At 47.9% G+C, this 14,299-nt stretch overlaps 1 protein-coding gene across 2 annotated transcripts in view; it reads right to left on the bottom strand.

The window, feature by feature from the left end:
- Window positions 1-14,299, bottom strand: part of COL20A1 (collagen type XX alpha 1 chain) — a 156,600-nt gene that overhangs the window by 86,123 nt on the left and 56,178 nt on the right. For both annotated transcript variants that reach the window (XM_056547885.1, XM_056547886.1), the window contains 2 exons: window positions 2,469-2,579; window positions 2,245-2,388 (listed from right to left, as the gene is read on the bottom strand). In XM_056547885.1, coding sequence (XP_056403860.1) covers window positions 2,245-2,388; window positions 2,469-2,579 — 255 coding nt within the window. The remainder of the gene's footprint in view (window positions 1-2,244; window positions 2,389-2,468; window positions 2,580-14,299) is intronic.

The raw sequence follows: 14,299 nt of genomic DNA, 5'->3' as shown, positions 1-14,299 counted from the left end.
CCCAGTGGACCAATCCAGGGTTGGGGAATGAAGTTGAAGCCAGGGAAGTCCAAGGAGAATTTCAGAAGTGCAATTGGGGAGGACCAAAAGTTCAATCCTCTCGTGATGAGATCCGATGCACATTAGAAGGGGCTCCGTGCGGAAACGTATGGTACAGTCCAATCTTTCATTGTTTACACAATTGATGTAGAGGGGTCTGGCGAGACTGGTCACTGGGATGTTGAACCTGTTGACGAGAGAGGCCAAAATAAAATTTCCTGCAGATCCGGAGTCCAAGAAGGCCATAGTAGAGAAGGAGAAGGCAGAGGCAGATATCCGCACAGGCACAGTAAGATGTGGAGAAGCAGAGTAGACATCAAGGACTGTCTCACCTTTGTGCGGAGTCAGCGTACGTCTTTCCAGGCGGGGAGGACGGATAGGACAATCCTTCAGGAAGTGTTCGGTACTAGCACAGTACAGGCAGAGATTCTCCATGCGGCGTCGTGTCCTCTCTTGAGGTGTCAGGCGAGACCGGTCGACCTGCATAGCCTCCACGGCGGGAGGCACAGGAACAGATTGCAGGGGACCAGAGGAGAGAGGAGCCGAGGAGAAGAAACGCCTCGTGCGAACAGAGTCCATATCCTGGCGGAGCTCCTGACGCCTTTCGGAAAAACGCATGTCAATGCGAGTGGCTAGGTGAATGAGTTCATGTAGATTAGCAGGGATTTCTCGTGCGGCCAGAACATCTTTAATGTTGCTGGATAGGCCTTTTTTAAAGGTCGCGCAGAGGGCCTCATTATTCCAGGATAATTCTGAAGCAAGAGTACGGAATTGTACGGCATACTCGCCAACGGAAGAATTACCCTGGACCAGGTTCAACAGGGCAGTCTCAGCAGAAGAGGCTCGGGCAGGTTCCTCAAAGACACTTCGGATTTCCGAGAAGAAGGAGTGTACAGAGGCAGTGACGGGGTCATTGCGGTCCCAGAGCGGTGTGGCCCAAGACAGGGCTTTTCCAGACAGAAGGCTGACTACGAAAGCCACCTTAGACCTTTCAGTGGGAAACTGGTCCGACATCATCTCCAAGTGCAGGGAACATTGGGAAAGAAAGCCACGGCAAAACTTAGAGTCCCCATCAAATTTATCCGGCAAGGATAGGCGTAGACCAGAAGCGGCCACTCGCTGCGGAGGAGGTGCAGGAGCTGGCGGAGGAGATGATTGCTGAAGCTGTGGTAGTAACTGCTGTAGCATAACGGTCAGTTGAGACAGCTGTTGGCCTTGTTGCGCTATCTGTTGTGACTGCTGGGCGACCACCGTGGTGAGGTCAGCGACAACTGGCAGAGGAACTTCAGCGGGATCCATGGCCGGATCTACTGTCACGATGCCGGCTGGCAGGTAGTGGATCCTCTGTGCCGGAGAGGGATTGGCGTGGACCGTGCTAGTGGATCGGTTCTAAGTCACTACTGGTTTTCACCAGAGCCCGCCGCAAAGCGGGATGGTCTTGCTGCGGCGGTAGTGACCAGGTCGTATCCACTAGCAACGGCTCACCTCTCTGGCTGCTGAAGATAGGCGCGGTACAAGGGAGTAGACAGAAGCAAGGTCGGACGTAGCAGAAGGTCGGGGCAGGCAGCAAGGATCGTAGTCAGGGGCAACGGCAGGAGGTCTGGAACACAGGCTAGGAACACACAAGGAAACGCTTTCACTGGCACGATGGCAACAAGATCCGGCAAGGAAGTGCAGGGGAAGTGAGGTGATATAGGGAAGTGCACAGGTGATCAGACTAATTGGAACCACTGCGCCAATCAGCGGCGCAGTGGCCCTTTAAATCGCAAAGACCCGGCGCGCGCGCGCCCTAAGGAGCGGGGCCGCGCGCGCCGGGACAGGATCGACGGAGAGCGAGTCAGGTACGGGAGCCGGGGTGCGCATCGCGAGCGGGCGCTACCCGCATCGCGAATCGCATCCCGGCTGGAGGCGGTATCGCAGCGCCCCGGGTCAGTGGATCTGACCGGAGCGCTGCAGTGAGGAGAGTGTAGCGAGCGCTCCGGGGAGGAGCGGGGACCCGGAGCGCTCGGCGTAACATACATCATCTAAAAAGTACTGGAAGGGTTAAGATTTTTAAATAGAAGTAATTTACAAATATGTTTAACTTTCTGGCACCAGTTGATGTAAAATAAAATGTTTTCCAGTGAAGTACCCCTTTAAAGAAGACAGTGTTGACCCATGAGGGCCCTTGGGTTGGAATCCGGTTTAATTCCATAGACTACTTACTGATAAATCTCTTTTTGGCTATGAGCGTGTCATTCTCCCCCTGGATCACATGTATCTGGAGAATATATTCCTTTCCAGGGTCTAGACCACCTACTGTCACTTTGGGGGTCTTGGTTTTTAGCATTACCTCCTGCTCTGGGTCCCCTATAATGAAAGAGAAAGTCTTGATCTTGTTGCTTATCAATGATGCAGAGTTAGGATCCCATCAATCTTTATACTCTCACCTGTCAGTGGCTTAACTAGGACCTTGTATCCATTGCTGAGTCCTTCAGCCTCCCTCCATTTCATCTGTAGCCGATCCTCAGCAAGAACTAATAGTCTTAATCGTCTGGAGCCTTTATGAGAGAACAAGAAGGGTGTAAATCCTGAGCTAATAAACAAAACCCCCATTCGACTAAGAGTGTCTCACAGTGGAGGACTGACGTGTACTGATATCAATGAGAACTGTGTGATTCTTCCTTTATCTAGGGGTGGCGCTGCAGAGAAATTGAACACTTGCTGCGGATCCCTGCTGATCACTGGGGTCTTAGCAGAAGGATCAGCATATCAAGCTGAATGGGAAAACCCCACATACTCTATATTAAATATAGAAAACAAAGTGTATTACAGTTATTATACATTTTGCATATTCCAGATCCTCATCCCCAAGGACCCAGGAGGCTTCTAAATAGTGTGCATGATCCTCAGATGAGTCATGGCTTATCCTCGCCCTAGTTTATTACCTATTGTGGGTGTATAAGTGCTAGAGAAATATAGATTTGGATAGAAATGTCATATCTACATGGAGCCCCAATGGCAAGTCTTTAACAGAGCCCTCACCAGAATAGTAAGCAGAGGTAGCTGTTGTATTGGGCCCTTGTGTCAGTGTGGAGCCATAGGTCCCACTCTCACATAGGAAAACACAAGTATGATAAATGGCGCTTAGTAGTTAAAGGGACCTGTTGTAGATTAAGCATCGGGGCCCATGATTAGCAACTCTGGCCAATATATCTACTGTGCACTATTTATAATACAGTACAGCAGAAATGCTTTTGGATTCGGGGGTGACTTCTACATCTGCGTCCTCTGTGACCCTGTTCATGGGCCCCCAAACCTCAGGTTACATAAGAACACCTTTTTGTGCCTAAAAGGCAAATTTATGCCATTGTGACACCTAGTGGCTATTCTGAAGATTGCAAGTTAAGCAAACGAGGAAGTCAACAATTTATTTTTTATTAGGTATATCAGTAATATTAAATAACCACAATCATCTTTCTGAATGATAATATATCTTTAAGGGAGATGTCTGGTTCAGGAAACCAATTTTAGGATCACAGGTTTAACCTGGCGATAAGCCGTAATTCCGGATTCCTATGTGGAGAGTCGAGTCAGTGTCTGTCAGCTCCTAAGTCTCATACAAGCTATATAATCAAATCAAGATCAGCAAGCAAGAAGCTAGTAAGTCAGCAAGGACTACAAGTCCCATAGTGCCCTGAGGCAACTGTGATCCCTGAGGCATACTCCAGTGAACTTTGCACTACTGTTGAACTGTTCCTGTATATTATAGCAAGTACCTTAGTAAAATTAGTACTTTACATAACCCTGCATCTGTGGTTGTTATTACCCCAGCTCTTGGCCCAGGAAGCTACCACCCTTGGAGGCTAATGCTTTCCTGGCATCACAAACCTTATTCTAGACACATCTTCCCAATTAGCCACCACACGGTATTAGGCAATTTTAAATAACAGCAGGTGTTACCCCAACTCCATGGGTCTGATGTAATTCTTCATTTCCCCTTTGGTGGCACTGTAGAAGAATGAAACGCTTGCTAAAATCACAGCTGACCTGATCAATGGAGATTCCAGCAAGAGGACACATTGTGATCAGGTTAAGAGACTCACCTAACAAAAAAAGGGCGGTTGAAAGAGAAGAACTTCTTTAAAACTAACCAAAAGCTCTACCTTCAAAAGATTGTAACTTTGCAACTCCTCAATTGTTTCCATAATGGAGTCAGTCTAGAGTATTTATCCATATAAAGAGTTGTCCTAACATTAGACATTATCCCCTATCTAAAGGAGAGGAGATAACTGTTTGATCGCAGAGGGTCCAACCTTTGGGAGCCCATGCTCTCAAGAACAGGGACCTATTTCTCCGATCAGAAAGTGGTAGCAGTGCACATTAGTGACTGCCGCTCCATTCTGACAGAAGACTTGACTTCCCTTTCGTGAGTCCTAGAGGTTGGAACCCACACCACCAATTCACAGTTACCCCCTATACTGTGAAAAGGGGATACATTCTAATGTTAGGACAATCCCTTTGATTGCTATATGCCAGTCTTATGACCTACAAAAGTAGCAAATGTTCAAGCCTTAAACTGAAAAACAAATAGTGACTGTTTCATAATTCTGCACCACTCATGCCCATGTGAATGGGGCCCAGCAGAATGATGGATCTTCCCAAAAGATTTACTATTACTTTTGGCAAAATTGATGTTAATAAGCCTTATACATTTGGCATATTTTACTCCAGCATAGTTTTACTTAAGACTGGCATATAAAAACACGTGTTTGCAGAATTCTATACGACCAAAGAGTTTAATCATAATGTATAAAAACAGACCGATCAGCTGAAATCTAAAGGGAAATCTGTTAACAAGTGTTCAATTTCTCTACAGCTCCTCCACAGGTAAAATGACGTATTACAGGGTGAACATTGAGGTCAAAAGAATGTATGTGTAATGAACAAGCATGCTGGATCCTCCAGAGCAAGAAATGTTCTGTGTAACCCCTTTAGCTAGTCCAAAACAGGGACCCCCCTTCTGTATTCATCCAGCGCAGACATCATACTGCAGCAGGACATTTTCTCAATGACAAAGTCTCTCGCTCATTAAGACTTTAATAAATGCAAAAAACCCAACATCCTGGGAAGGTAATGGCTCCTATTTTGAGCAGAATTAACTTTTAACGCAATTTGTAGAATAAAATAGAATAATCACTTTCAATTACCATCAGCCAAGCATCATAATTGGCTGTAAATGGCATCAAATTGGCAAATGTTTCACCATCAGCGATGACAACAACCAACGAAGATACTCTAACAATGAGGAAAATCGCAAAATCGCTGCTAATTCTGAGCGGAAAAAAAAACTGTATTTTGGGGTGGAAATCTTCAGAGTGATTTCCGCCCCAATTCCTCAGTATGAACATACCCTAACATGTTTCGTCACAGGTGTCACTTCCTCAAAGGTTATAGGGCAATGGTCCATAACCTCTGAGGAAGTCACACCCGTGACGAAACATGTTAGGGGGGTGTTACGCCAAGCGCTCCGGGTCCCTGCTCCTCCCCGGAGCGCTCACAGCGTTCTCCTATTCGCAGCGCCCCGGTCTGACCTGCCGACCGGGTTCGCTGCGATAATGTTCCCAGCCAGGATGAGATTCGCGATGCGGGGCGCGCCTGCTCGCGATGCGCATCCCGACTCGCTTACCAGACCCGTTCCCCGTCTTTGCGATTTAAAGGGTCGGTGCGCCACTGATTGGCGCATGAGGTTTTAATCAGTACCTTCACCTGTGCACTTCCCTACTTATACCTCACTTCCCCTGCACTCCCTTGCCGGATCTTGTTGCCATTGTGCCAGTGAAAGCGTTTCCTTGTGTGTTCCTAGCCTGTGTTCCAGACCTCCTGCTGTTGCCCCTGACTACGATCCTTGCTGCCTGCCCTGACCTTCTGCTACGTCCGACCTTGCTCTTGTCTACTCCCTTGTACCGCGATTATCTCAGCAGACAGAGAGGTTGAGCCGTTGCAGGTGGATACGACCTGGTTGCTACCGCCGCTGCAAGACCATCCCGCTTTGCGGCGGGCTCTGGTGAAAACCAGTAGCAACTTAGAACCGGTCCACCGACACGGTCCACGCCAATCCCTCTCTGGCACAGGGGATCCACCTCCAGCCAGCCGAATCGTGACAGTAGATCCGGCCATGGATCCCGCTGAGGTCCCGCTGCCAGTTGTCGCTGACCTCACCACGGTGGTCGCCCAGCAGTCGCAACAGATAGCGCAACAAGGCCACCAGCTGTCTCAACTGACCGTGATGCTACAGCAGCTACTACCACAGCTTCAACAATCATCTCCTCCGCCAGCTCCTGCACCTCCTCCGCAGCGAGTGGCCACATCCAGCCTCCATTTATCTTTGCCGGACAAATTTGATGGGGACTCTAAATTTTGCCGTGGTTTTCTTTCACAATATTCCCTGCATTTGGAGATGATGTCGGACCAGTTTCCCACTGAAAGGTCAAAGGTGGCTTTCGTAGTCAGCCTTCTGTCTGGGAAAGCCCTGTCATGGGCCACACCGCTCTGGGACCGCAATGATCCTGTCACTGCCTCTGAACACTCTTTCTTCACGGAGATTCAAAGTGTCTTCGAGGAACCTGCCCGAGCCTCTTCTGCCGAGACTGCCCTGCGGAACCTGGTCCAGGGTAATTCTTCTGTTGGCGAGTACGCCATCCAATTCCGTACTCTCGCCTCCGAATTGTCCTGGAATAACGAGGCCCTCTGCGCGACCTTTAAAAAAGGCCTATCCAGTAACATCAAAGATGTGCTGGCCGCACGAGAAATCCCTGCTAACCTGCATGAACTTATTCATCTTGCCACCCGCATTGCCATGCGTTTTTCCGAAAGGCGTCAGGAGCTCCGCCAGGATATGGACTTTGTTCGCACGAGGCGGTTTCTCTCCCCGGCTCCTCTCTCCTCTGGTCCACTGCAATCCGTTCCTGTGCCTTCCGCCGTGGAGGCTATGCAAGTTGACCGGTCTCGCTTGACATCTCAAGAGAGGACACGACGCCGCATGGAGAACCTTTGCCTGTACTGTGCCAGTACCGAACATTTCTTGAAGGATTGTCCTATCCGACCTCCACGTCAGGAAAGACGCACGCTGACTCCGCACAAAGGTGAGACAGCTCTTGATGTGAACTCTGCTTCTCCACGTCTTACTGTGCCTGTGCGGATTTCTTCTTCTACCTTCTCCTTCTCAGCTATGGCCTTCTTGGATTCCGGATCTGCAGGAAATTTTATTTTGGCCTCTTTCATCAACAGGTTCAACATCCCGGTGACCAGTCTCGCCAGACCCCTCTACATCGCCTCTGTTAATAATGAAAAATTGGACTGTACTGTGCGTTACCGCACGGAACCCCTCTTAATGTGCATCGGACCCCATCACGAAAAAATTGAATTTCTGGTCCTCTCTAACTGCACTTCGGAAATTCTTCTTGGACTACCGTGGCTTCAACGCCATTCCCCAACCCTCGATTGGACCACCGGGGAAATCAAGAACTGGGGTACTTCTTGCCACAAGGACTGTCTTAAGCCTGCTCCCTGTACTGTCAGTCAAGACCCTGTGGTTCTTCCGATATCTGGTCTCCCCAAGGCCTATCTGTATTATGCTGATGTTTTTTGCAAAAAACAAGCAGAGACTTTGCTTCCTCACAGGCCTTATGACTGTCCTATTAACCTCCTCCCTGGTACTACTCCACCCCGGGGCAGAATCTATCCTCTGTCTGCTCCGGAAACACAAGCCATGTCGGAGTACATCCAAGAGAATTTAAAAAAGGGGTTTATCCGCAAGTCTTCCTCCCCTGCCGGAGCTGGATTTTTTTTCGTTTCCAAAAAAGACGGCTCCTTACGCCCTTGCATTGATTACCGCGGACTTAATAAAATCACTGTAAAAAAACGCTATCCCCTACCTCTTATCTCGGAACTCTTTGATCACCTACGAGGCGCCCACATCTTTACCAAGCTGGACTTAAGAGGTGCATATAATCTCATCCGCATCAGGGAGGGGGACGAGTGGAAGACCGCATTTAACACCAGAGATGGACACTTTGAATATCTGGCTATGCCCTTTGGGCTTTGCAACGCCCCTGCCGTCTTCCAAGACTTTGTAAATGAAATTTTTCGTGATCTTCTATATACCTGTGTTGTGGTTTACCTAGACGATATTTTGATTTTTTCTGCTAACCTAGAAGAACACCGCCAGCATGTCCGCATGGTTCTTCAGAGACTTCGGGACAATCAATTATATGCCAAAATGGAAAAATGTCTCTTTGAATGTCAATCTCTTCCCTTCCTAGGATACTTAGTCTCTGGCCAGCGACTACAAATGGACCCAGATAAACTATCAGCCGTATTGGATTGGCCACGCCCCTCCGGACTCCGTGCTATCCAACGTTTTTTGGGGTTTGCCAATTATTACAGACAATTTATTCCGCACTTTTCCACTATTGTGGCTCCTATCGTGGCCCTAACCAAGAAAGACGCCAACCCTAAGTCCTGGCCTCCTCAAGCGGAAGACGCATTCAATCGTCTCAAGACTGCCTTTTCTTCTGCTCCCGTACTCTCCAGACCTGATCCATCTAAGCCCTTCTCGCTGGAGGTAGATGCCTCCTCGGTGGGAGCTGGAGCAGTACTCCTACAAAAAAATTCTTCCGGACATGCTGTTACTTGTGGTTTCTTTTCTAGGACCTTCTCTCCGGCGGAGAAAAACTACTCCATTGGTGATCGAGAACTACTGGCCATAAAATTGTCGCTTGAGGAATGGAGGCACCTGCTGGAGGGATCCAAATATCCAGTTATTATATACACTGATCACAAGAATCTCTCTTATCTTCAGTCTGCCCAACGGCTGAACCCTCGCCAGGCTAGGTGGTCGTTGTTCTTTGCCCGTTTTAACTTTGAAATTCATTTTCGCCCTGCTGACAAGAACATTAGGGCTGATGCCCTCTCTCGTTCATCGGATGCCTCTGAAGTGGAAGCTTCCCCGCAACACATTATTCCTCTGGACTGTCTGATCTCCACTTCTCCAGCTTCCATCAGACAAACTCCTCCAGGGAAGACCTTCGTCTCTCCACGCCAGCGCCTCAGGATTCTCAAGTGGGGACACTCCTCACACCTCGCAGGCCATGCTGGCATCAAAAAATCCATCCAGCTCATCTCTCGATTTTATTGGTGGCCTACCCTGGAAGCTGATGTTGTTGATTTCGTGCGGGCTTGTACAGTCTGTGCCCGGGACAAGACCCCTCGCCAGAAGCCTGCTGGTCTCCTCCATCCTCTGCCTGTTCCTGAACGACCATGGTCTCAGATTGGTATGGACTTTATTACTGACTTACCTTTATCCCATGGCAACACAGTTATTTGGGTGGTCGTTGATCGATTCTCCAAGATGGCACATTTTATCCCTCTTCCAGGTCTTCCTTCTGTGCCTCAGTTGGCGAAACAATTTTTTATACACATTTTTCGCCTTCACGGGCTGCCTACGCATATCGTCTCGGATAGAGGCGTTCAATTTGTGTCTAAATTCTGGAGGGCCCTCTGTAATCAACTCAAAATCAAATTAAACTTCTTGTCTTTTTATCATCCCCAATCCAATGGGCAAGTAGAAAGAATTAATCAGGTTCTGGGTGACTATTTGCGACATTTTGTTTCCTCCCGCCAGGATGACTGGGCAGATCATCTTCCATGGGCCGAATTCTCGTACAATTTCAGAGTCTCTGAATCTTCCGCTAAATCCCCATTCTTCGTGGTGTACGGCCGTCACCCTCTTCCACCCCTTCCCACTCCCATGCCCTCTGGTTTGCCCGCTGTTGATGAGGTGACTCGGGACTTCTCCACCATATGGAAAGAGACTCAAAATTCTCTCTTACAGGCCTCATCCCGGATGAAAAAACATGCCGATAGGAAAAGAAGAATTCCACCCATTTTTTCTCCCAGAGACAAAGTATGGCTCTCCGCCAAGTATGTCCGCTTTCGTGTCCCCAGTTATAAACTGGGACCACGTTATCTTGGTCCTTTCAAAATCAAGTGCCAAATCAACCCTGTCTCTTAAAAACTCCTTCTTCCTCCTTCTCTCCGTATTCCCAATGCTTTCCATGTCTCTCTCCTTAAACCACTCATCCTTAACCGCTTCTCTCCCAAAGTTGTTTCTCCCACTCCAGTTTCCGGGTCCTCTGACGTTTTTTCGGTGAAAGAAATTCTGGCATCCAATATGGTCAGAGGTAAAAAAAATGTTTGGGTTGATTGGGAGAATTGCGGCCCAGAGGAGAGGTCATGGGAACCTGAGGACAACATCCTGGACAAGAATCTTATCCTCAAATTCTCAGGTTCCAAAAAGAGGGGGAGACCCAAGGGGGGGGGTACTGTTACGCCGAGCGCTCCGGGTCCCCGCTCCTCCCCTGAGCGCTCACAGCGTTCTCCTATTCGCAGCGCCCCAGTCAGACCTGCCGACCGGGTGCGCTGCGATAATGTTCCCAGCCGGGATGCGATTCGCGATGCGGGACGCGCCCGCTCGCGATGCGCATCCCGACTCACTTACCGGACCCGTTCCCCGTCTGTGCTGTCCCGGCGCGCGCGGCCCCGCTCCTTAGGGCGCGCGCGCCGGGTCTTTGCGATTTAAAGGGCCGGTGCGCCACTGATTGGCGCATGAGGTTTTAATCAGTACCTTCACCTGTGCACTTCCCTACTTATACCTCACTTCCCCTGCACTCCCTTGCCGGATCTTGTTGCCATTGTGCCAGTGAAAGCGTTTCCTTGTGTGTTGCTAGCCTGTGTTCCAGACCTCCTGCCGTTGCCCCTGACTAGGATCCTTGCTGCCTGCCCTGACCTTCTGCTACGTCCGACCTTGCTCTTGTCTACTCCCTTGTACCGCGCTTATCTCAGCAGTCAGAGAGGTTGAGCCGTTGCCGGTGGATACGACCTGGTTGCTACCGCCGCTGCAAGACCATCCCGCTTTGTGGCGGGCTCTGGTGAATACCAGTAGCAACTTAGAACCGGTCCACCGACATGGTCCACGCCAATCCCTCTCTGGCACAGAGGATCCACCTCCAGCCAGCCGAATCGTGACAGGGGGCACTGTAAGTGTCATTTTAAAGCAGCACAAGTACTGTTTTTGATGCACACACTGCAGGTGTGTTTTGACCTAAAACCAAACGCTACAATTTCGTGTAATACAAGTGCGATAATGTGCTGGGTTTTTAAATCACACCTTTATTAAGCTCATCATCACTATATTATTTGATTAATAAAAGTTAGGTTTTAACTATTATAGTGAGGGATAAAAAGAGGACTATTTTGCCAGCGGTTTTACTGAGTTGATGTACAGATGCCCTTTGAGATACAGTGGTGCAATTAATTACTTAATGAGTAAGAGCTAGTAAAGAGGTTAAGGATCCAAAGACATCTGGGCAGCAAACTCTGCATAGCGGGGCCATGACTAGAAAAAGTCTTCATAGTGGCCTGAGCCGGATGGAGGAGAAAACGTAAATGAACAGGCCGATCATAGAAGACGCCTGTGAGTCACTGGATATAAATTATTAATTACAAACAATAATCTAATTTCCCTTATTCCTAATAGCAGTACAGTCTGAACAGGTGGAATGTTTAGTAAAAAAAAATGTCCAATTATATCCAAAAATTACCAATTACTCAATTAAAGAGAGAGGTCACCCCCAGGCCACTGTGTTATAGTAAGCAAAAAATAGCTAGGGAGCGATATTTGAGTGTTGCTGTTAGGGCTAAGGGAAAACAAATATATCACTTTAAATGAATGATTCCCTTACATCCTACCAGCAGCACAGATGGGGATTTATCAAGGAGAAGACCCCATGGGAGGGCTCTCCTGCCTGGCAGAACTCAAAATTGTAAGCTCAAAGGCCAGATACTTAGACATTCTAAAATCTAGGCAGTAATGAGAGATAATAGTCGACTGAGAGCTGCAAATAAGATCCAGAGGAATTAAACGGGTATTCCGGTCAAAAACAATTTTTTTATATCAACTGACTCCAGAAAGTTAAACAGATTTGTAAATTAATCCTACCAGTACTTATCAGCTGCTGAAGTTGAGTTGTTCTTTTCTGTCTGACAACAGTGCTCTCTGCTGACACCTCTGTCTGTCTCAGGAACTGTCCAAAACAGGAGAGGTTTGCTATAGAGATTTGCTCCTAATCCTGACAGTTCCTGAGATGAACAGAGGTGTCAGCAGAGAGCACTGTTTTCAGACAGAAAACAACAACTTAACTTCAGCAGCTGATAAATACGGTTGGATAGAGATTTCTTTTATAGAAGTAATTTACAAATCTGTTTAACTTTCTGGAGCCAGTTTTTATGAAAAACATTGTTTTTCACTGGAATACCCCATTTAATCTTCTCTTCACAAGGGAGGTATCTACGGCCCAGGTGGAATGGTTCCTAATGAAGTCAGGCGGTCCCAAGTCCTTAGGCTAGGTTCAGACTACAGAATTTCCACCTGCAATTCCGCTTTGAAATTGCAGGCGGAAATTCCGCTTGCTAAAATGCATAGTGTAGTGAATGGGTTTCCATTCACAAATTCACACTTCGGAATTTGTGAACGGAAAATCCGCTTGGAAGTTTCCGCCTGAAGAAAGGGAGGAAATCCGCGCGGAACACATCGCAGTCTATTGGAGACTGCAGTGTCCGCACGGTCCTAGCGCCGACTGATTCAGTCAGCGCTGGCCGCACTCGGAATCTCCAGGCGGAAATTTTCTGCCCACAGATCCCGTAGTCTGAACCTAGCCTTAGAGACAAACAATTCTCTTATTGCCCCTCAAGTTTTATCCAACTTTTGGAACGCTGAACTACTTTATTTCCTGCACCAAACCACTTCACTTGTGTTTATCTATGCATTCCTGACTTCTCTCCCAGATGGGGAGCTGAAAATATACTTTTTTGCTTTGACCTGCTAATAGTAGCTTTGGAGGCTTTACAACCTTTACGATTATGGCCAAAACAGATGGGGAGGCTCTCGTTTTCCTGAAAGTCTTGGACCTATCCACATAGATCCAGAGACATCTCAACACAGGAGGAGAGAGGATCATGAATTGGAAGACACATTACTTGATTGATGTTCCTAAATGAAGGGTCTTTTGGAGTGAAGGTAGGTAAGTACGTCATAGGAACTCTGCTTAAAAACTTCTTATAGCTCAAATAAGAAAGCTCTCCTACTCTCTTGGCAGAGATGGCCGCCAACAAAAAGTTCCTTCCATGATACAAATTTTAGCTCTACCTTCTCTAAAGGCTCAAAGGGGGGAGATGCCAACCCCCTAAGAACGACTTACAAATCTAATTCTAGGATGAGTAGGCTTTAGTCTCGTGGCTTCTTTCAGGAGCCTTTAAAAGGGAAAATATTATGTAGATTTTTTATTTTTTTTTATCTTTTTGTTTGTATTTCCCTGTTTTTATTGTAATGCACATTGTTATGGCAACCCTTCTAGTTCTGGAAGGGACTGCTCAATCTCCAGGCAGTCAGGTTGAATCTGTGCAGATCTGCTATGGGGGAAGTCTTCAGTATTGCCCTCGACTCCCTGAACGACTTAGGTAAACCAAGATCTCTTGGCCAGAATGTTATGACGACCATCACCTAGGCCTGATATTGCCTGATTTTTATCAATACCCTCGAAACAAAGCCAGGCTGAACCTCTGTGGTATCGACAGAGCATCTATTACCAATGGGTTGTCCACCCTGTATAAGAAATCAAACCTTTTCACCTGGACATTGCACCTTTAAGCCTTGAGATTTATCTATTTAGTGATCTGAAGAAATATTTCCAGATGTAGCACCCACTCCGCTGTTGCCAGACCCCTGACTCAAGCGATCTGCTATGACATTGAGGAAGTGTCAAATGTGAATGGCAGATATGTGGGTAAGGTTCTTCTCTGCCCAGTCCAGAATCATTCCCATCACTCTGAAGAGTGGCTGAGATCTTGTGGCTCCCTGCTTATTTATGTAGAGTATGGCTGGGTCCACACTACGTTTTGTCCCATACGGGAGCGCATACTGCAGGGGGGAGCTAAAAGCTCGCGCTCCCGTATGTGACCGTATGCGCTCCCGTATGCCATTCATTTCAATGAGCCGACCGGAGTGAAAATGAATGACATACGGGAGCGCATACGGTGACATACGGGAGCGCGAGCTTTTAGCTCCCCCCTGCAGTATGCGCTCCCGTATGGGACAAAACGTAGTGTGAACCCAGCCTATGGCAGTCATATTGTCTGAATGAACTCTCACTGCATAGCCTGG

Source organism: Hyla sarda, chromosome 12 (genome assembly GCF_029499605.1).
Source record: "Hyla sarda isolate aHylSar1 chromosome 12, aHylSar1.hap1, whole genome shotgun sequence".
NCBI classification, from domain to species: Eukaryota; Metazoa; Chordata; class Amphibia; order Anura; family Hylidae; genus Hyla; species Hyla sarda.
The sequence above is the reverse complement of the archived record's forward strand: the minus strand, read 5'-3'. Positions and strand labels throughout refer to the sequence as shown.